The 24,239-nt window shown below is 38.2% G+C and overlaps 1 protein-coding gene across 1 annotated transcript in view; it reads left to right on the top strand.

Moving 5' to 3' along the window:
* Positions 1 to 7,879, top strand: part of TTC29 (tetratricopeptide repeat domain 29) — a 181,536-nt gene extending 173,657 nt beyond the window's left edge. The window contains exon 9 of the mRNA XM_003417526.3: positions 7,595 to 7,879. Coding sequence (XP_003417574.1) covers positions 7,595 to 7,879 — 285 coding nt within the window. The remainder of the gene's footprint in view (positions 1 to 7,594) is intronic.
* Positions 7,880 to 24,239: the final 16,360 nt, after the last annotated feature.

Genomic DNA, 24,239 nt, shown 5'->3' with positions numbered 1-24,239 from the left:
TCCTGTACTTCCCATTGTTCTGAGAATATACATAAACCCCAGTCCTGCGGAGCCCTGGTGGCACAACAGTTAAGCACTCTGTTGCTACAAAGGCTGATGCTCTGCAAGAGAAGGAACTAGCAACCTGCTCCTGTAAAGATTACAGCCTGAAACACCATAGGGGACAGCTCTACTCTGTCACGTGGGGTCACTATGAGTCAAAATTGACATGGCAACACATAACAAAAATCCCCGTCCTGAAATAGTCTATATGACATGGTCCCTGCCTCTGTCTCTGACCTCATTGCCTCCTCCTCATCTCATCCACTCCACCATAGCCCACGGACTTTTCTGGAGTTCTTCAAACATACCAAGCTTGTTTCTGCCTTGGGACATTTGCTTTAACCAGAATATTCTCCTATTTAAACTTCACATTGCTGACTTCTTGTCGTTCAGACCCAGCTAAATGCCACATTTCCACAGAAGCCTTCTGTCATGGATTGAATTATGCCCCCCCAAAAATATGTATATCAATTGGACTGGGCCATAATTCCCGGTATTGTATGATTTTCCTATATGTTGTAAGTCCTGTCTCTGTGATATTAATGAGGAAGGATGGGCAGCAGTTGTGTTAGTGAGGCAGGACGCAATTGATAAGACTGGATTGTGTCTTGAGGCAGTCTCTTCAGATATAAAAGAAAGAAGCAAACTGAGAGACAGGGGGACTTCATACCACCAAGAAAGCAGTGCCAGGAGCAGAGTGCATCCTTTCAACCTGGGGCCTCTGCTCAGAGAAGCTCCTAGCCCTGGGGAAGATTTACGAGAAGGCCGACGGAGAGAGGAAGCCTTCCCCTGGAGCTAACACCCTGAATTTGGACTTATAGCCTACTTTACTGTGAAGAAATAAGTTTCTCTTTGTTAAAGCCATCCACTTGTGGTATTTCTGTTACAGCAGCACTAGATGACTAAGACACCTTCCCTCGGCAAACCAATCGAAAATAGCAATCAGGTCACTCTTTCAAGTTACTTGGTTTGAATTTTCCTTATAGCACTTATCTGATGATAGTTTTCTTGTTTATGATGTTTTCTTGTTGTCTTTTAATTTGGCTAGATTGGAAGCTTAATGAGAACAGAGGCCATGCCTGCCTTTTTTTTTTTATTGTATTCCCAGCACTTAGAAAAGTACCTGGCCCAGCATTGCTAAGCAAAAGCATGTGTGTTCATTGAATCAATCAGTAAATTTATGACGAATTTTACACCATTTTAAACAGTTTGTAACCAATTACAAATTGTAGTAATATGTTGTTGTTGTGTCGTTAGGTGCTGTTGAGTCAGTTCCAACTCATAGCGACCCTGTGCACAACAGAACGAAACAACGCCCGGTCCTGTGCCATCCTTACAATTGTTGTTATGCTTGAGCTCATTGTTGCGGGCGCTGTGTCAATCTACCTCGTTGAGAGTCTTCGTCTTTTCCTCTGACCCTGTACTTTGCCAAGCATGACGTCCTTCTCCAGGGACTGATCCCTCCTGACAAGGTGTCCAAAGTATGTAAGAAGCAGTCTCGCCATTCTTGCTTCTAAGGAGCATTCTGGTTGTACTTCTTCCAAGACAGATTTGTTCATTCTTTTGGCAGTCCATGGTATATTCAATATTTTTCGCCAACACCACAATTCAAAGGCGTCAACTCTTCTTCAGTCTTCCTTATTCATTGTCCAGCTTTCACATGCATATGATGCTATTGAAAATACCATGGCTTGGGTCAGGCATACCTTAGTCTTCAAGGTGACGTCTTTGCTCTTCAGCACTTTGAAGAGGTCCGTTGCAGCAGATTTACCCAATGCAATGCATCTTTTGATTTCTTGACTGCTGCTTCCATGGCTGTTGATTTGGATCCAAGTAAAATGAAATCCTTGACAATTTCAGTCTTTTCTCCATTTATCATGATGATGTTTATTGGTCCAGTTGGGAGGATTTTTGTTTTCTTTCTGTTGAGGTGCAATCCATACTGAAGGCTGTGGTCTTTGATCTTCATTAGTAAGTACTTCAAGTCCTCTTCACTTTCAGCAAGCAAGGTTGTGTCATCTGCATAACGCAGGTTGGTAATGAGTCTTCCTCCAATCCTGATGCTCTGTTCTTCTTCATGTAGTCTAGCTTCTCGTATTATTTGCTCAGCATACAGATTAAATAGGTATGGTGAAAGAATACAACCGTGACGCACACCTTTCCTGACTTTCAACCAATGAGTATCCCCTTGTTCTGTCCAAACAACTGCCTCTTGATCTATGTAAAGGTTCCTCATGAGCACAATTAAGTGTTCTGGAATTCCCATTCTTTGTAATGTTATCCATAATTTGTTATGATCCACACAGTTGAATGCCTTTGCATAGTCAATAAAACACAGGTAAACCTCCTTCTGGTATTCTCTGCTTTCCGCCAGGATCCATCTGACATCAGCAATGATATCCCTGGTTCCACATCCTCTTCTGAAACCAGCCTGAATTTCTGGCAGTTCCCTGTCAGTGTACTGTTGCAGCCGTTTTTGAATGACGTGTGATATTAATGATATTGTTCTGTAATTTCCACATTCAGTTGGATCACCTTTCTTAGGAATAGGCATAAATATGGATCTCTTCCAGTCAGTTGGCCAGGAAGCTGTCTTCCATGTTTCTTGGCATAAACAAGTGAGCACCTCCAGCGCTGCATCTGTATGTTGAAATATCTCAATTGATACTCCATCAATTCCTGGAGCCTTGTTTTTCTCCAATGCCTTCATTGCAGCTTGGACTTCTTCCTTCAGTACCATGGGTTCGGGATCATATGCCACCTCTTGAAATGGTTGAACATCGACTAATTCTTTTTGGTATAATGACTCTGTGTATTCCTTCTATCTTCTTCTGATGCTTCCTACATCGTTTAATATTTTCCCCATAGAATCCTTCACTATTACAACTCTAGGCTTGAATTTTTTCTTCAGTTCTTTCAGCTTGAGGAATGCCGAGCATGTTCTTCCCTTTTGGTTTTCCATCTCCAGCTCTTTGCACATGTCATTATAATACTTTACTTTTTCTTCTCAAGTTGCCCTTTGAAATCTTCTGTTCAGTTCTTTTACTTCATCAATTCTTCCTTTTCCTTTAGCTGCTCGACGTTCGAGAGCAAGCTTCAGAGTGTCCTCTGACATCCATTCTGGTCTTTTCTTTCTTTTCTGTCTTTTCAATGACCTCTTGCTTTCTTCATGTATGATGTCCTTGATGTCATTCCACAGCTCGTCTGGTCTTTGGTCACTAGTGTTCAATACGTCAAATCTATTATTCAGATGGTCTCTCAATTCAGGTAAAGGTGATATTTTGGCTCTCATGGACTTGGTCTGATTTCCTTCAGTTTCAGCTTGAACTTGCATATGAGCAATTGATGGTCTGTTCCACGATCGGCCCCTGGCCTTGTTCTGACTGATGATATTGACCTTTTCCATGGTCTCTTTCCACAGATGTAGTCAATTTGATTTCTGTGTTTTCCATCTGGCGAGGTCCACGTGTATAGTCGCCGTTTATGTTGGTGAAAGAAGGTAGTAATATGTACGACTTTTAATTCACTAAGAATAGTATTCTATAGCTTTTGAAATTCCAAACTTTTATTTCATTTTTTACAATTTCTGAACATTTTGATGTTGCCCTTAATCCTTAAAACCAAATCTAATATTGCTCTTCGGTGTGTCAAAGTCCTCTACAAACTGCTCCTTTTGCCCTTCATATTACTTATGCAATGTATTATAATTGTATTCGTAACAACCATTGTTGTTACTACTATTGTGTGCTGTCGAGTTGATTCCGATTCACAGTAACCCTATATGACAGTAAAACTGTCCCCTAGGGTTTCCTAGGCTGTATATCTCTATGGGAGCGGATCACCACATCTTTTCTCCCCTGGAGCAACTGGTGGGTTCAAACTACCAACTTTTCTGTCAGTAGCTGGGTGCTTAACCCTTTTGCCACCAGGGCTCTTATTCTTAACAACAATCTCCAAGAAATAATATAATATCAAAAATACAGAGCTATCTTTGGAAAAATATTGGAGTTTGGAGTTACTGTTTTCCATAATTATTATAGTGTTCTTCAGTTTTTTAAAAAGCCAGCTGCTGGCCATTCCAACTCCTGGCAACCGCATGTGTGTTAGAGTAGAACCGTGCTCCATAGGATTTCCAATGGCTGATTTGTTGGTAGATCACCAGGCCTTTCTTCTGAGGCTCCTCTGGCTAGACTCAAACCACCAACCTTTCGGTGAGCAGCCACATGTGTTAACCATTTGCACCAATCAGGGCCACTCCTATAATAATTAAAGTTAGCTTATTTTTAAAGTCTCTTTAACCCTAACTAGTTTCCTTTGACTAATATAATCACGGAAGTGAGCCACCCATCCCACCCTCCTGATGTCATCTTTTGAGGGACTGTCAATTGAAAACATGTGCTTAATGTGTTAACTGCTCAAGTGAGTAGGTTTTAAAAAATGAGCTGGGCACAGGTCCTTTATGAGATCTCTTGTTCTTTAATTAGATCAGAGGATAGTCACATAGTTAACAGAATGATAGTTCCAACACTCAAATAGAAGGGAAAATGGGTACGTAATTGTTCTTTCTCAATGCTGAGAAAAATGCCTGTGTATTTTGAGCTTTATCATTTAATAGAGTGGTATTTTAGACACTAATTACTGTCTAATAAGGATCAGAATAATACATGAAAATTCTATGTTAAAATGTAAGAATTTAAGCTTTGTTTCAAGGTCTATGATGTCATCAAGATTCTGTTCTGGAATTATCCACTTCATGCTTATCAGTGATATTTATAACATTAAATGAATTGTATCTTCCAGTAAAATACATCTATGAAGAGTATAAATTCACTTGTATATTCTCAAACTCATGTTTAAGATTGCCAGAATTAATTAGTGGAATCTTCTGAATTTTATCATAGAATAGGAATTAACTGCTCACTGAAATAAACTGTTGAAGATTGGACAGAACCTCTGGAGAAGGGATTAAATTTAGATATTAAACTCTTTAGGAATTAAAAATCTGGAGACACAACACACATTAGTAAAGTCTCATTCCAAGACGGTATGTATAAAAACACTCTTCTCAAAACTCTGAGAAGAGTTAATGTTGTATTTTCTTAATAGATTTTTGGAAGGAGAGAAAATTAGGCCAATACCAGTTTTATGGCAATTGTGTGGGCCTAAAGACTGAATACTAGGTACAATTTGAGGGCAGGGAAAAATAATTAGTTATACTGCTTTTATTTTGAAAAAAAGAAAAGCAATTGTCAAATAAGATCTAATCTAGGTTTTGGAGTCCTAGGTGGTACAAACAGTTAACACACTTGACTGTTAAGGAAAGGTTGGAGGTTCAAGTCCACTGAAAAGAAAAGCCTGGTGATTTGCTTCTGAAAAATCAGCTATGAAAACCCTATGGAATAATTTCACTCTGACATACCTGGGCTTGCCTTGAGTTGGAATTGACTGAACCACAACTATTGCTAACTGTTAATCTATATGTTAGGCATATCAACACTTCCATTAATAGTAAGTTGGCCCACTTGGCTATAAAGTCCATTCACTACTGAAGCCCCACTACCTGGCATGGTGCCTGACACATAGTGGTTACTCAGTGAATGAATGAGGATAAATTAATGAGTTAATTCTAACGTATATATATTTTCAAGAATTCTGTAAATTAACATATATGTCCATTTATTTATGGCCTCTAATTTTCCTAATTAAGACTCTTACCTAAAACAACAAAGAGCCGGAAGCTCAGAAGTATAAACAGAACAATAATTAATTAGATATTTATCCCTTGTTTCTAAAAATAGCAAAGTTTGGTCAAATCGTGTATTTTCATATATTTTGTCTTTCATCTTTGATGTCTTACAGGACAAGTCTAAATGGTAATTCAGACAATCTATAACTTTAACTAGTTTTATTTTTATTATTTTCTTTATTTCTATTGTTTCTCACATACTTAATTGGCATACAAATATCTTTGATATAGTTTTATTTTTCCTAATTGAGTAATCTTACATAAATTCTATATTTTCTACCTTTAAATAATGGAAAGAAATGTTCACCTCAACAGACCAGAATGATTACTGATGTAATATAGTGTCTAAATTAGCAAATTTAATTGTCTGGAATGAACCATTTGAATAATCTGTCCCTGCAGGCATACTATGTGGGTACACTGTTATATGTGCTGTGCATGTGTGCAACATAACTGTCACACAAGCCCTATTTCTCCCCCTCCTCACCTTGCTAGCAACTTCTTTATTCAGTCAGCTTGAGTCCAACGGGTAGTGAGTCAGTGGAGAAAGGAAATTTTTTTCCTTAGAGCCTTTGCAAGTATAGTTCAATCCTAGAAATAATATCCTCCTTTAGGGAAGAGTTTTTGTGAGGATTTTTTGAAGATCTGGGGGGTAGCAGAGCCTCAAATCCAGTATTTTTAAAAGAAAAATAATACTTTCTCCATATGAAAATATAGAATTTATGTAAGTTATATATATGAAAAAAAATCTATATATAAATATAGATATAACATATATATATATATATATATATATAGCACTGGCCCTGACACTTAATAAGAGCTAGGTAAACACCACTATTTATTTGTGAACAAAGCTTTGAAGATGTGAGGATGACAAAAAAAATTAAAAAAAAAAAATCATAATTTTGCAACTTAAAATATTGCAAAGGACTTAGAGGTGGGATTGAAAAAAAATGCCAATGTTGAGTTGATTCCAACTCATAGCAACCCTATAGGACAGAGTAGAGCTGCCCCATAGGGTTTCCAAGACTGTAATCTTTAGGAAACAGACTACCACATCTTTCTCATGCAGAGCGGCTGGTGGGTTCTAGCGCTGACCGTTCAGGTAGCAGCCGAGCATTTAACCACTGCACCACCAGGGCTTTTTAGACGTGGGATAAACAGTGAAATCATCCTGATTTGTACCAGTGCTATCAAGCTCATGTTTTTAAAGAACGCATCGATACCTCTGTGTTCTGATTCAAGCATGACATTGCACGTGGGAAGGCAAGGGCAGTAGTCTGAACCAGCAAATAAATTCAGTTATTTCCACTGAGCACCGATTAAAGTGGTTGGCCAGAAAATGGCCTCTTTCCATTTTCATGACAAAAAATGAAAGCTGATTAAAAAATATTTCATTAGGTAACTCACTGCTACGAGTAAGAAAACTCCCTCCGAATCAAAGTAAATTGGTTCAGTCTTTCCCAAACTTCTTTTCACTACCATGTATTAGGTTGAACTATATGAAGCTGCCAACGTTTGACCATATTTTATCCAAAAAACTTAAGTTTCATGTAATTCCACCTGTTAGATACAGCTTTCTTACTAAATTAGCTTCAAGATATTCCATAGTGAGTAATCACGACTGTTTAAAAGAACCTTATTCTGATAGAGAGCCTGCTCACCCTGCCTTTCTTCTTGAAGATGAACTGTGGTGACTGTTGAAAGATCAGTGTGGGATATACCAGGGAGGAGGGGATGGATATGTGAAATGGCAAAATAAAAATTAAGAAGAAAACATTATTATTTCTATTGCATTTTTAGGGATACTACAGCAAAGCTTCTGAATACTTCCAGCAAGCTTTTGACACAACAAGAGAGCTAATGAACATGCCTTTGATGGACGAGACAAAAGTTCATTATGGGATAGCAAAAGCACACCAGCTGATGCTGACCATTAACAACTACATAGAAACTGCAGATTTCACCAGCCTCGACTACCTGCTGTCGTGGAAGGAGAGTAGAAGTGACATTGCCCCTGACCTGATTGCTGGTAAGGCACTGGTTTTGAAACACACTTTAGTTTTTGTGGACACCCCCGTGGCATAGGGGCTAAGAGCTACAGCTGCTAACCAAAAGGTCGGCAGTTCGAATCCACCAGGTGCTCCTTGGAAACTCTATGGGGCAGTTCTAGTCTGTCCTATAGGGTCACTATGAGTCGGAATTGACTCAACAGCAATGGGTTTGGTTTGGTCTTTGGTTTAGTTTTTGGTTTTTGTATCATTCTTAGGGGCTGAGTAATTTTCTTATGAAGATTTATTCAACTATTGGTGATTTTAACTTTATTGGTCATTTTAATTTTATTTATTACTACATGAAGATTGAATGTACTTTTTGTATTACATGTTCAATGTTTAAGGAAAGCATAAAACAGTGGCAATCTCCTGTTCAATTTGCTAAATCACTATCTCATACTGTTTGTTTGTTTGTTTGGTTGGTTTTCTTAAATAAGCACTGATCAGGTGCAAAGAATGTGAAATAAGTTTATGCTGTTTTGAACTGTCCGGTGTTGTACCTTACTGACAAGAGCAAGTGTTGATAGATGCTAGGTTATATTATACACTTACTTTTCTGAGAGTAGTTGATTTTATAATTATTTTCACTTAATTTGTTTTTAATTTGAGTTTGAATATTAATTTAGAAAAATGTTTGCTAGCAATTCTCTCTATTCCACTTTTTCCTGTGTATGTGTCCTTGTGAAAAATTAGAGTCAAAACAGTCAATCAGTAACTAAAGGGGAGGTGAACAAACACATGAAAAGATGCTCTCAATCATTAGCCATGAGATAGATGCATGTCAAACCTACAGTGAGATACCATCTCACCCTTGCAAAAATGGAAATGATAAAAAAAAAAAAAAAAAAAAGTTCTGACGAGGTTGTAGGGAGATTGGAGCTCTTATACAGTGCTGATGGGATTGAAAAATGGTACAACCACTATGGAAAATGGTATGGCACTTCCTCAAAAAGCTAGAAATAGAAAAACCTTATGATCCAGCAATCCCACTCCCAGGTATATATTCTAGAGCTGTAAAAACAGTGACATGAATAGATGTATGCACACCTATGTTTGTTGCAACATTGTTCACAATAGCAAAAAGATGGAAACAACCTAAGTGCCCGTCAGTGAATTAACGGATGGACAAACTGTAGGACATACATACAGTGGGATGCTACACAACAATAAAGGATAATGATAAGTCCAAGAAACATCTTGTAACATGGATGAATCTGAAGGATATTATAGTAAGCAAAATAAGCCAACCACAAAAGGACACATATCATATGGTCTCACTTTTATAAAAAGTCAAGAATAAGTATACACACAGAATGCAACATTCTTTAGTTACCAAGGATGGGAGGGGAAGGGAGAAGGAATCACTTTCTAGATAGTAGCTACTAGTTATCTTTGGTGATGGGAAAGGCAGTACTCAGTATGGGTGAAGTCTACACAACTTGACCAAGATAAATGAAGACAACAAGAAGTACTCAAGAATAAGGGATAATTTTGGTTAATGCTATAACATAAAATTTTGCAACAACAGTAATAGCAACCAAAAAATATGTGTATGGTTACATGGGTAGGTATGTGTGTGTGTGTATATATATATGTATCTGTAGGCATATGTGTATACATGTAAGTGCTGCATTTATGTTCATATATATAATAAAACACATAGGTGGCACAGTTACGAATACTTTCTAGACATATACAAACACCTCACAGGATTGGGTTGATGGGTTGAAAGTCTTAGGACCATAGTCTCATGGGACAACTCGGTCAATCGGCATAACACAGCTCATAAAGATAATGTTCTACATTTTAGCTCGGTGAGTAGTGTCTGAGATCTTAAAAGCTTATGAGCAACCTTCTAAGATACAACTGTTGGTGTGTACTCATCAGAAACAAAGGAGAATGAAGGAAACCAAACACTCAAAGAAGAAACTAGTCCAGAGGACTAATAGCCCACACGAACCATGGCCTTGTCTAGTCTGAGACCAGAAGAACTGGATGGTGCTTGGCTACCACTACCGACCTTTCTGGCCAGCAACACGATAGAAGGTCCCGGATAGAATGGGAGAAAAATGTGGAACAAAACTAATTCCTATGAAAGCCAGACCAGTAAAGACTAGAGAACTCTTGAGAATATTGCCCTAAGATACCCTTTGAACTTGGAACTGAAACCACTCCCGGAGGTCACCTTTCACCCAAATAATGGATTGGCTTATAAAATAAACAATATTACGTGTGAGTACTGTGCTCCCTTAAACAGTCAACTGTATGAAACCAAACAGTCAATGTTTAACCTAAAGCAAAGACGAGAAGCTAAGGAGGGGCAGGGAAGCTAGATTAATGGAAATAGAAGAAACAAAATAATGAGAATGCTGACATGTTATAAAAAATGTAACCAGTGTCATGAAATAATTTGAACAAAAAATTTTAAATGGGAAACTAACTTGCTGTGTAAACTTTCACCTAAAACACAATATTGTTTAAAAAAAAAATAACTAAAGGGAATGTGATGGTCAGTTTTATATGTCAGCTTTGCTAGGCTATGGAGCCCTCGCCATGCAATGGTTAAGATCTCAGCTGCTAACCAAAAGGTTGGCAGTTCCAGTTCACGGTGGGTACCTGGAAACCCTATGGGGCAGTTCTAATCTGTCCTAAAAAGTCTCTATGAGTCAAAATCGACTCAACGGCAGTGGGTTTTAGGTTTGGTTGCTAGGCTATTGTTCCAGTTAAGAAGTTTGGAATAGGTTTTTCTTTTTTTAAAAAAAATCAATACTGCCTATGGCTGACTTTTGGGTTATATTTGTTTGAAAATTACTTGTTTGTAAATCAAACTTTTTAAAGCAAAAAAATTTTAAATATTTTGTGATAATTCAAATGTAATCATAATGCAAAACTTGTAATATGAAGAAGCATCTCCGATTTGATTTGAGAACTCTTTTGTTCTGAAGTCCTAGAGATAAACCAACAACCTAGTATTTCATTTGCTCCATAGCATAAACCATTACCTAACAGAAAGTTAGGCACAAAGAACTTGTGTTGACTCTTTTAGGCCAGTAGAATACCACTTACCACTTCACCCACTGGGTCCCTTCTATCCTCTAGTTAAAGGAGCCCTGGCGGTTCAGTAGTTAAGCAATCAGCTGCTAATCAAAAAGTTGGCAATTTGAATCCATCAGTCACTCCATAGGAGAAAGATGTGGCAGTCTGCTTCTGTAAAGATTACAACCTAGGAAACCCTTTGGGGCAGCTCTACTCTGTCCTGTAGGGTTGCTGTGAGTCAGAATCAACTCAACAGCATGTGACGACAACAACAGCATCTTCTAGTTATAAAATAAAACCAAAAAACCCAAACCCATTGCTATTCAGTCCGTTCTGACTCATAGCAACCCTATAGGACAGAGTAGAACTGCCCCACAGGCTTTCCAAGGAGCGCCTGGTGGATTCAAACTGCCAACTTTTTGGTTAGCAGCCATAGCACTTAACCACTACACCACCTGGGTTTCCAGTTATAAAATAAAGGTCTTGTTAAATATATATATACATATACATGTGTATGATAGTCTCTACAAAAGATGGCCCGATGTCTGACATCTACTAGGCACAGAGTAAATCTTTGCTGAGTTAAACAGAATTCGAAATGAATGTGTGTGTCTAAGTTATAAACTAGTTTGCACTAACCACTTTTGAAAACAAATTCATAGTTTCCCTGTCTCTTGGAAAATACAAAGAAGCCTATGATCCAACCCTGTATTTTGATTACCATCCAATTATCACATGAATGAAGGACAACACTCACCAAATGTGATGGTGACAAAATGAGGAAGTACAAAAATACTATTTGGAAATCTGAGCGGCTTTTAAGTTTTCAAATTTTGCCTTTTTTCTATGGAGAGGCATCTTTAATCTTGCTATTGAGGGGTCCCATGTATTCAGAAAAAAGCAGATCAAACATCTGAAAGATGCATTATAAAAGCTCTGCAGTTATCTTTACCTCTGAGACTTGCACCCTCCAAACAAATCATTAGCTCACAGAGCAGGCAATATTCTTTTAAGCAGAGGAACATGACTCCCTAAGGGAATAGAGCAGTGAGAGCCCTCAGGTCTCCAGATGAAATAGAACCATGATTCACCCACAATTAGCTCTCATCTTTGTATCTTTCAGAGAGAACACAGCAAATATAGGAACCTTCACAGTATTCTAAATATCTTAGATACAGTTGGAATGATTTCGTATTTGTTCATTTCTTCTTAATATTGGGATTTAGAAGGAATTCAAATTTATCAAAGCAACAGAAATTGGTTGGCTCTCGGAGGCTATGCATTTCTGGGAGCCTATGAATTTCTACAGATTTCTCCAGAATATAGTTTATTTCCCTTGCTAGAACTATTCTCCACACAACCACGGAGAAGCTTTTTTTTTTTTAATGAAAGTCTAATTCAGCTTACCTTTTGGAGATCACAGCCCAGGTGTAGGACATAAATGCAGAAACAAAAGCTTTCTTTATTCAACTTAATAGTAATGTTAAACTGGAAATGTAATCATAACCATTTAAATGCCAATATTGTTAAATGCTGATATTCCTTTGCTTAAAATAATTATATCAGTAACATGGTTTTAATAGTCTTTATTGTAGCCAAACGTAAACTCTGAGAAACAGGGTGCAAATCCTGAGTATAAAAATAAATTAAAAACTGGCTCTTTAGCACTTAAAACACGGTTTTCTACAAAATGGTGTGTAAAGAAGGTTTCTTTGAGTGCCAAAAATTTCACCCAAGTTTTATGGATCTTTAGTATTCTTAAAGAAAAACATTCAGAAATCAGGAATTTGTCTCTCAGCCTTTGGTTTAATGTTGAACCTTGGCTTAATGTTAAATCATTGCTTGTATTTTTCACTCATGAACTTAATTCTTTGGAAATAAAAACCAAATCCGTTGCTGTTGAGTCAATTCCAACTCATAGCAACACTATAGGACAGAGTAGAATTGCCCCATAGGGTTTCCTAGACTGTAATCTTTATGGGAACAGATTGCCAGGTCTTTTCACCCGTGAAGCTGCTGGTGGATTCTAACATCTGACCTTTTAGTTAGCAATCAGGCATTTATCTATTGTGCCACCGGGGCTCCATAGTCATGTCACTGAAACCAAACCAAAGGCATTGCCATCAAGTCAATTCCAACTCATAGTGACCCTATAGGACAGAGTAGAACTACCGTATACAATTTCCAAGGAGTGGCTGGTGGATTCAAACTGCCAACCTTTTGGTCAGCAGCCGAGGTCTTAACCACTGTACCACCAAGAGTCCAACCCTTTCAAAGGATGTGAAAAAGCTATGGTTTTTTATACTTTGACCAGCTATTTCTGTTTGTTAAAACACCCTAATTGTGAGGACAAAGTCATGGAATTAACTGAAAAGTGAGCCAGCAGGTTTAATACCATTCCAAAGTGACAGCGCAAACCTCCATTTCTAATAACATGTTTAACAACTTGACACATAAAAAGAAGGTTCCAGTGAAAAAAGCATGACTGAATCAAAGCTCATTTTACTGGCAGTTTGTTGTAATTGAGAGAGGCTGGCACTCAGAGTCAGGTGACCTTGGTTGTAAGACCATGCCAAGCACTGATTAGCTTTGTGACTTCCAACAAAAGATTTCAAAGTCTCTAATTTACTACCTGAGGCTTGAAATAGATCATTGATAAGATTCCTTCTGGCACTGACCACAGCTCTTCAGTGAGATCATCTTTCTAAATAAATATGCAATCTAGATTTTCATAAGCATTTATTTGTTGGTTTTCTTTCCATAAACACAGGTTTCTATGGATTTCCACAAAAGGAATTTTCAGAAATTTTTGTGTATAAACAACTGGATGCATAGATTTGGTCCTTCTGCTAGAATTTATAGGAAAGAAGCCCCTAGCTATCAGATGTTATATGCAATTTTACTTTTCCCTGCTTGGCACTGTCAAGGTTGATAAACTTGGCTTTCAATTCATCTTCCTGTTTTCATCCCTATGCCTTGCTTCCCCTCAGTAGCCCCCCATTCCCTGTCTTTTCCCCCACTGTTCCTGGTGCCCCCAATTCTTGAATGTGCCTGGCTTTGCAGAACTCATCGGTTCTCTAAGCGTCATGATTCCTTCTACATGCACTTTCGTTTGCAGCTGCTACTCTCCTCCTCAATCTTGTACCACTCCTACATCCTCTTCTGAAAATGAGTTAAAATCATCTTTGGCTTTGTTGACTTTTATAGAATCAAGGAATGTATGAGTTGCATGGTACCACATAAATCACTTGGTCCAAACTCTTTCTTTTCAGATGTCCTCAGGGAAAACACAGTCATGCAATAATCCAAAAGTCAAGATGAACTGTTATTAATTCTTCTGAATTCTAGTCTGGGGTTCTTTGCACATGTTGCAATTTCTTACGTATTACTTAATAGTAAAATCCATGTTTAACATTTTAAAACATTTTAAAGTCTGGATAAAAATATTCACAGTGAAAAGAAACAGGTAGGGTTTCTACTTCTGGCTAAGATGGAGTAACAGGTGCCAGACTTGCCCTCCTAACCTAAACAACTAAAGAATAAGCAAACAAGATGTACAGAACAAAGAATTTCTGAAATTGGATATCGGGGGTGCAGGACAATGATTCCTGAGGAAAAGGAAACAAATGAGGTATAAGCACCATGATTTTCCCAGATAACTGCCTGGATAAAATTCCCAGGCTTCGGCACAGGGAGAAGAACCAAAGCAGAGCTCAGTAGGTTCCCTGACTTGAGGAGACTGATCTGGGAGTTCAAGGAGGCCAGGGTGGTTAGAGTTCCCAGGAGAGAGCTTTGGAAAAAAAAGTAGCCAACTTGCAAGTAGGCTATCAAAATGCTGAGGATGGCAGAGAAGAAACACAAAAGGAATGTAGATTCTTAATGATTTCCTTGGACAGTGAAATAACTAACTCTGTAATTGCCAGCACCATTTGTATATGTATATATATGAGATAAATTTCTCTGTTTCTTAAATCACTTTTAGCTGGGAATTTTTGTTACTTGCAGCTAAACACATTCTCACAATGAAACACCAAGTGGTACTGATACAGTATCTGGCACAAAGTAGTAACTGTGCTTATTTAGTCCCTGCGACTAGCACAATGCCTGGCACATCATAGTGCTCAAAGAATTCTTGAGCTGTGAAGCTATTTGTTGAATAACCTACCTTTTTATAATAAAACTTTTTAAAAAATATGTTTTTCAAACATTATAAAGTATCTCAGAATCAGGTATTCTCTTTTATTTTTAAAATGCCCATGTTCTAAAATTACTTAGCTCTCCTCTCAGTTGATCACCTTTCTCTAATTAGTACACCCGTTCCTTCTGAGCATCGACGTTGTAAACGTTGGGAAGAAATCAGTCTCATTGAACTGATTCACACTGTTATGAATGACTAAAAGTGCTTTAACCTATTCAGAGCAATTAGCATTTTTTAAATGTTGGAAGATTATCTATCGCCAGAGCATAGGACAGTTGTAATATGGTATATAACTGAAATCATTCAGGCAGTGTGGGGCGAGATAATTATGGATAATGAGGTCAATACATAGACTAGTTGGTCTTTTAACTTCTGGAAATCTCTCTTTAAATTCAACTCTTCTCAGCTATTCCTGAATTTCAATGCTTTCCTTTCTTCACTACAAATTATACACTTAGAAATAGAAGTTATTAGGATTTTTAAATGATAGATCACTCAACTCTTAAGGAATCTGATGAAAGCTAAGGTCTCTCTCCTCTCTTCAGAAAAATGTACAATTTTTTGCAAGTAATTCTAGATGGTTTAGTAACCATAACTCAAGGGGGTAGAAACAATAAGTGTTTAGCAGTATCTGGTTGTCTCCTCTTCTGGGTACATGAAAGACTGCACCAATCAGCCCCGTGCAATTGAGCAGGGCTCTGTGACTAGGCCTAGCCAGGGGGCTTCAGACAGAAGTGATTTATGTCATCTCTGGACATAAGCATAGGTAAGCCCCCTTCGGCCCTGCGGCTGATTCTTCCCCTGCTGCAGTGATCATGGAGGAAGGTTTATTAAAAATAATGTAGCCACAAGATGGAAATAGGAGTCCCTGATTATACCAAACAGTTAGGCATTCAGCTACTAAGCCAGAAGTGCCTTGAAAAAAAGTCCTGGCAATCTAGTTCTGAAAGATCACAAACATTGAAAAGCGTATATGGAGTACAGTCCAAAACACATGATGTTGTCATGAGTCAGAACCTATGCGATGCCAACTGGTTTGTTCGTGTTTTGTTTTGTTTTGTTTTGTTTAAGATGGAAGCAGCCTAGAAAAGCATCATATCTGAAGCAGATTTTGTGAGAACACAGGGCAATCCTTTACTGTGGAAAACCACTGAGATTTTCAGAGCTGTTTGTTACCACAGCTTAATTTAGCACATCCTGACTCTGGAGACTTCAGGATTCTTCTTGATGGCTCCCAAAATAGCAGCAATGGCAGGTCCAATGGGAGTGGAATTGGGACAGCCACTTCTCTGTCTGAGAATTTATAAACCATGTGTTCCTAGCCTGTGGGTCTGCCTGTAAGTTTTTTAGAGGCAGGTGCCCTTTGAATCCTTTGTATTTCACTTCCATTTCTAGTCACAGAAAACAAGTTTGGTCGGACAAATGGAAGACTAAACACTAAAATATGTCTCCATATACTGCATGCTAGTGTCAAAAAAGTGTAAGAAGGATATGATCGTATGTTTATTAGTACAGAAGCTTACATATGCTTTTGTATGAATTCCATTTTAAATCAGAATAGATTATGTATGTGTATTTCTACTAAATATCAAGAAAGAGCTGGGAGAATTCCGTGTCTTCTGCCACTGAGAAGAAAATAGAATTATTCTAAAGGTAAAAACAAGCTGAAAAAGACAAACCAATACTTAACTGGGGCCAATTTTTTTTTTTTTTTAATAAAGAAGACAGCAGAGTTTGAGCCTGAATTTTAAATGTCCTCATTCAAATACAGTTTGCCCCTCTTCATACATTGCCTACAACACAAGTGACAAGTTTGCTTCCTTAAGAACAGAGTATTTCTTCAGAAAACTAATGCTCACTTCATTGGGAAATAATAATGTAGCTCCAGGTCCCTTGGGTTGAAAGATCTTTTTTTTTTTTCTTTCTCTCTTTTTCCCCCTCTGAGAATCTCCTTCTCTATGTGCGGCCTTGGTTCAATAAAAGAGAATCCTTGATTGCTCAAACAGAAACTGTACTTCTTTTAGATTCTGCTCACAGTTCTTGGTAGCTGATGGTGTTACCAGTTTTAACTTTCCAATGTACACTGGACTCCTCACACCCAAGAAAAATGTAACTGAGTTTCTCTAATCTCATTCTATTTCTATTTTGGCTGTAATTGCTGGTTTGAGCAGCTTGTCAAAAACTTGTTGTCAGGTTAAGCCAAAGCAAAACCAGAATAAATGCTGGAGCTGTGCCAGTGGAAGGTTAGGGCTTGAGGCGCTAAACGTATCCTTTGTTACCTGTCTCTATTTGTCTCATTCCCAATGAGGGGTCTGACCTTAATTTCTAGTTATATCCTTTTATTTGTGGTCACAGATTCCAGATGCTGTGGCGATTTAGCTAAGCAGCTTCTACCACCGCTAGAATTTGGGGTCAGAAAGAGCCTCTCCTGTGTCTATTTAACCTTTCTCTGGTAAGGCTCCATTAGGACAATTACAGTAATTCTTATGCATAAGGTTTCTTCTGTAGAAAGAAGTGACGTTACATTAGCGTCTGAAACACATAACTATCAAAGGCACACATCTTGTTGGCGTCTAATTCTAGCATTTCCCAGTTGCAGGGTGTTGTGTGGGAGTTTTTTGTTCTTGTTTTCCTATTTACCTCTCACCTTGGTTTTTATTAATAAGAATTGAGATTTTTTTAACCACCACAACAATAAGAAATCATATACTCGTACCCTTAATTCACTTTCATTAAATATTTCCACTCTGTCCTCCCTGTATTTTTAACTCCAAGGCAAGGTCGAATTTTTTATAATCTAGATTCTCTAGCAAATTAATAGAAAAATAAATGCTTTTCATAACAAATATTATTTTAGAAATTAGAAATGATTTATGGTGCCTTGTTATGATGACTGACTTGAATTTCAATCTCTGGAGAGTAATTGATCTGTCTTGTCAGTCTATCTGTTTCCCTTCTACAGATGTGTCTTTCTCATGAGGATTTCCAAAAAATACAAGCATATTTCTTAATTTTAATGTATGCCAGTCTATCCCAACTAATGTCTTCACCTTCCTGAAATGTATCCTTAAATTACTAGGAATGTACCTGAACACATTTCTTTTCTGAATCCTCTGAAATACTAGAACAATGAAATGAATATTAAAAGCACTGACCAATATTCACCACCACCCTTAAATCCTTTAACACTTTAAAGTACTCATCCATTTTCTTCCTTCCATTTCATTCTAACCTTCAATCAAAAACTGAGCACACAGATGTTCTTTCATTATGCCCTTGAGGTCAACAAACTTGGGCTTCATCAAACCAATCGGGAAAACTAAAGTTAGCTCATTTAAGTGCTATACCTCTAAGGGATTGTATTTATTGACTTCTAACATGGCGTCGGGCACCCAAAATGAGAAAAAGGCTGGTTAGTTTTAGCGTTTAGTAAGATGACTGTCCCCCATGTGTCTGTCAGTTTGTTATAGTGTGGGGGCTTGTGTGTTGCTGTGATGCTGGAAGCTATGCCACCAGTATTCAGATACCAGCAGGGTCACCCATGGAGGACAGGTTTCAGCTGAGCTTCCAAACTAAGATAGACTAGGAAGCAGTCTACTTCTGAAAAACATTAGCCAGTGAAAACCTTATGAATAGCAGCAGAACATTGTCTGATATAGTGCTGGAAGATGAGCCCCCCAGGTTGGAAGGCACTCAAAAGATGACTGGGGAAGAACTGCCTCCTCAAAGTAGAGTCGACCTTAATGACGTGGATGGAGTAAAGCTTTCGGGACCTTCATTTGCTGATGTGGCGTGACTCAAAATGAGAAGAAACAGCTGCAAACACCCCTTAATAATTGGAACCTGGAATGTACAAAGTATGAATCTAGGAAAATTGGAAATCGTCAAAAATAAAATTGAATGCATAAACATCGATATCCTAGGCATTAGTGAGCTGAAATGGACTGGTATTGGCCATTTTAAATTGGACAATCCTATAGTCTACTATGCTGGTAATGACAACTCGAAGAGGAATGGTGTTGCATTCATGACCAAAAAGAACATTTTAAGAGCTATCCTGAAGTACAATCCTCTCAGTGATAGGATAATATCCATACGCCTACAAGGAAGACCAGTCAATATGATTATTATTCAAATTTATGCACCAACCACTAGGGCCAAAGATGAAGAGATATAAGACTTTTATCAGCTGCTACAGTCTGAAATCGATCAAACATGCAATCAAGATGCATTGATAATTACTGGCGATTGGAATGTGAAAGTTGGAAACAAAGAAGAAGGATCAGTAGTTGGAAAATATGGCCTTGGTGATAGAAACAATGCCAGAGCTCAAATGATAGAATTTTGCAAGACCAACGACTTCTTCATTGCAAATACCCTCTTTCACCAACATAAACGGCGACTATACACATGGACCTCACCAGATGGAACACACAGAAATCAAATTGACTACATCTATGGAAAGAGACCATGGAAAAGCTCAGTATCATCAGTCAGAACAAGGCCAGGGGTCGACTATGGAATGAACAATCAATTGCTCATATGCAAGTTCAAGCTGAAACTGAAGAAAATCAGAGCAAGTCCATGAGAGCCAAAACATGACCTTAAGTACATCCCACCTGAATTTAGAGACCATCTCAAGAATAGATTTGACACATTGAACACTAGTGATCGAAGACCAGATGAGCTGTGGAATGACATCATATGTGAAGAAAGCAAGAGGTCACTGAAAAGACAGGAAAGAAAGAAAAGACCAAGATGGATGTCAGAGGACACTCTGAAACTTGTTCTTGAACGTCGAGCAACTAAAGCAAAAGGAAGAGTTGATGAAGTAAAAGAACTGAATGGAAGATTTCAAATGGCAGCTCAAGAAGGAACAGTAAAGTATTATAATGACATGTGCAAAGAGCTGGAGATGGAAAACCAAAGGGAAGAACATGCTCGGTGTCTCTCAAGCTGAAAGAACTGAAGAAAAATTCAAGCCTCGAGTTGCAATAGTGAAGGATTCTATGGGGAAAATATTAAACAATGCAGGAAGCATCAAAAGAAGATGGAAGGAATACACAGAGTCATTAAACCAAAAAGAGTTAGTCGATGTTCAGCCATTTCAAGAGGTGGCATATGATCCCAAACCCATGGTACTGAAGGAAGAAGTCCAAGCTGCAATGAAGGCATTGGAGAAAAACAAGGCTCCAGGAATTGATGGAATATCAGTTGAGATGTTTCAACAGACAGATGCAGCACTGGAGGTGCTCACTCATCTATACCAAGAAAAATGGAAGACAGCTTCCTTGCCAACTGACTGGAAGAGACCCATATTTATGCCTATTCCCACTAAAGATGATCCAACTGAATGTGGAAATTATAGAACAATATCATTAATATCACACGCAACCAAATTTTGCTGAAGATCATTCAAAAATGGCTGCAGCAGTATATCGACAGGCAACTGCCAGAAATTCAGGCCGGTTTCAGAAAAGGATGCGGAACCAGGGATATCATTGCTGATGTCAGATGGATCCTGGCCGAAAGCAGAGAATACCAGAAGGATGTTTACCTGTGTTTTATTGACTGTGCAAAGGCATTCGACCGTGTGGATCATAACAAATTATGGATAACATTACAAAGAATGGGAATTCCAGAACACTTAATTGTGCTCGTGAGGAACCTTTACATAGATCAAGAGGCAGGTGTTTGGACAGAACAAGAGGATACTGATTGGTTGAAAGTCAGGAAAGGTGTGAGTCAGGGTTGTATTCTTTCACCATACCTATTCAATCTGTATGCTGAACAAATAATCCGAGAAGCTGGACTATATGAAGAAGAACAGGGCATCAGGATTGGAGGAAGACTCATTAACAACCTGCATTATGCAGATGACACAACCTTGCTTGCTGAAAATGAAAAGGACTTGAAGCACTTACTAATGAAGATCAAAGACCACAGCCTTCAGTATGGATTACACCTCAACAGAAAGAAAACAAAAATCCTCCCAACTGGACCAATGAGCAACATCACAATAAATGGAGAAAAGATTGAAATTGTCAAGGATTTCATTTTACTTGGATCCACAATCAACAGCCTTGGAAGCAGCAGTCAAGAAATCAAAAGACACGTTGCACTGGGCAAATCTGCTGCAAAGGACCTCTTTAAAGTGTTAAAGAGCAAAGATGTCACCTTGAAAACTAAGGTGTGCCTGACCCCAGCCTTGTTATTTTCAATCGCATCATATGCATGGGAAAGCTGGACAGTGAATAAGGAAGACCAAAGAGGAGTTGATGCCTTTGAATTTTGGTGTTGGCGAAGAATATTGTATATACCAGGGATTGCGAAAAGAACGAACAAATCTGTCTTGGAAGAAGTACAACCAGATGGACCTTTGACGCAAGGATGGCGAGACTGCTTCTTACGTGCTTTGGACACATTGTCAGGAGGGATCAGTCCCTGGAAAAGGACATCATGCTTGGCAAAGTACAGGGTCAGCAGAAAAGAGGAAGACCCTCAAAGAGGTAGATTGACACAGTGGCTGCAACAACGAGCTAAAGCATAACAACGATTGTGAGAATGGCTCAGGACTGGGCAGTGTTTCATTCTGTTGTGCATAGGGTTGCTATGAGTCGGAGCCGACTGGACGGCACCTAAGAACAAGAAGATGGATCTAATTTCTCTCATTTAAAGGATGCATTTCATTGTACCAGAAACAATAGCTTATGAAGTGTAGCTTGCTCTCTTATCAAAGGTAGTATTTAGTTCAACATTTTCAAAGATCTTCCAGTCTTGCTTATTAAATGATAAGCTCCTGGGAGGGATACACAGTTTTCCTCAAGTCACCTCATATTGTTAGTCCAAGTATTAAAATAACAGTGGAGATAAATAAAATGGAATGAAGCTTTAAAGTCAATAGTAAGAGGATTGGTAAGAAAAATCTGGAGAATGGGGTCAAAATGACCATCATAAAATTTTGAGGTTAATATTTTTGCTACTCAGATTTATTTGGCCCAAGTACCCTTCAACGGGATTTTGGAAAAGAGACAAACAAACTGTACAAGGGAAAGCTATCATGTCTAGCCTTTCTCTTTCTCTCAGAATATAAAAAACTGGTTGTGTTGAATACAATGAGAGCAAAAGAAACAAAAAACAGTTGCTGTCAGGTTGATTGTGACTCATGGCAACCCGAAATCGTCAGAGTAGAGCTGTGCTCCATAGGGTTTTCAAAGGCTGATTTTTCAGAAGTAAATCACCAGACCTTCTTTCTGAGGCAATTGTGGGTGTACTCAAACCTCCGAACTTTGAGTTAGCAGCTGAGCACATTAACTGTTTGCACCACCCAGGGACTCCAAAAGAAACCTAGTTTTTATAAAAATCTTAGTAGGGACAAATGAAAAGCCTGATAATATTATTCGCCATAGGAATACTCCTGAAAAATATCCACATCCAAATAGCAGTATTAACTACCTCTCTCTGAATGGATTCATTTGTTTACTCATCTTCATCCAGGGCTTTACATTATAATTCGATTGGAGAACTTACATGATAAAAGGTGAATATAGCATATTCCTCAGTAATTTGACTGGCAGGAAATAGAGAGCAAAACATTACAAGCACTGCTTTTTAATAATTTATAATTACTTACATGAATCTACTAAGTTTAGGCACACAATTATATGACTAATTATGTTGAAAATCCAAGTGGATGGCTAAATAGATGACCATGCCCTGAGGCCCTTCCAGTTGTTTCTGCTGTCTCATTTAACCATGCAAATGTTATTAAACCTCTCTGGCTAAAAATTTTCAAGCATGTACAAGTGTGATTGTATAGATAATTTTGCATAGTACTGTCATTTTCTATATCTAACGTAGGAATTTTCCTTTTTGAAAAAGAAAATCAGATTTCTATGGGTAGTTTTCTCAGTATATGTCAAAAAATATATAATTTGTAAAATATAGGTAGACCAAAACCAACCTATTACTCAGTCTTCAGGATCTTGTCTTGTGTCTCTTTAGCACAATAATTTGAGAAGAAAGAGAAAAAGATTCAAGCCATATACTAAAATTAAAGCAAATTTAAAATATGTATGAGTGAAACACCTATATTCAAAAATAGATCCAGTTGAAAGTATAATTCCATAACTATTTTTTAAAAAAAAAAACAAAACCCTGTTGCCGTCGAGTCAATTCTGACTCACAGCAACCTCATAGGACAGAGTAGAACTGTCCCATAGGGTTTCAAAGGAGCAGCTGGTGGATTCAAACTGCCAGTTTTTTTGTTTAGCAGCTATAGCTCTTAACCACTGTGCCACTAGGGCTCCAGTAACTCTTTTAGGTCCATATAAATATTAATACAAACTTAACAAAAGAGTTACAAAACTACCAACTGCCCCGTTCTACAAATAAAAAAGTAGATGCCAAATCTTTCAGGTTTGCATATTCTAAAGCCATGTTTATATAACAGCAAAAAATATCCAGAAAAAAATTACCCAGTGCATACACATTGGCTGGCTAATTTCTTGTTCTGAGAACTATAAGGAAGCTTTACAGTATAGAAGCCTACCTGATGCCATCCCTTGAATTGTGCACAGCTCTGCTTGACACGTCACTGGCTCCCAGTGCAAAGACTGGTGTACGTGAACCTGATTTGTGGATCCCAGGGGTGGTTTACCCAATGAGCAAGGTAAGCTTACTTGTGCTTACTTACTAATCTATGGTGAACAATTTTTCACATGGGTTTTAACACATCAAAGTGAAATTTTTGAGCACAGATTAGTAAGTAAGCACAAGTAAGCCTGTGCTTACTTTGCTCACTAGGTAATCCATCCCTGCCAGGTACTGTAAATTTGAAAAGAGGTCTTGATTCTGTAGGAAGGTGCTATGAGGTTGGGAGAGAGACAGATGCCAGCCATACCTAGAAGTAGAATCTTTGACATAGTGAAAAATGTGAAATTGTTCACTACAGTTGATCTACTAAGCAAGGCAAGCACGGTGCTTACCTTGCCCATTGGATAATCTGCCCCTGGTGGAGCCTGTCTCACAAGACTTTGCCCTAGCTGCAAAGTAACCTGGGAAAGGAAATATGGAGCTTTTCAATACCTACTGTGAAAAAAAGTCTCAACTTTCCACTTAATTCATGAAGTAGGGACTTTCTTAAACATGGAAACAGAGG

Source organism: Loxodonta africana, chromosome 13, assembly GCF_030014295.1.
Source record: "Loxodonta africana isolate mLoxAfr1 chromosome 13, mLoxAfr1.hap2, whole genome shotgun sequence".
Taxonomy (NCBI): Eukaryota; Metazoa; Chordata; class Mammalia; order Proboscidea; family Elephantidae; genus Loxodonta; species Loxodonta africana.
This window is presented reverse-complemented; position numbering and strand designations above follow the sequence as displayed.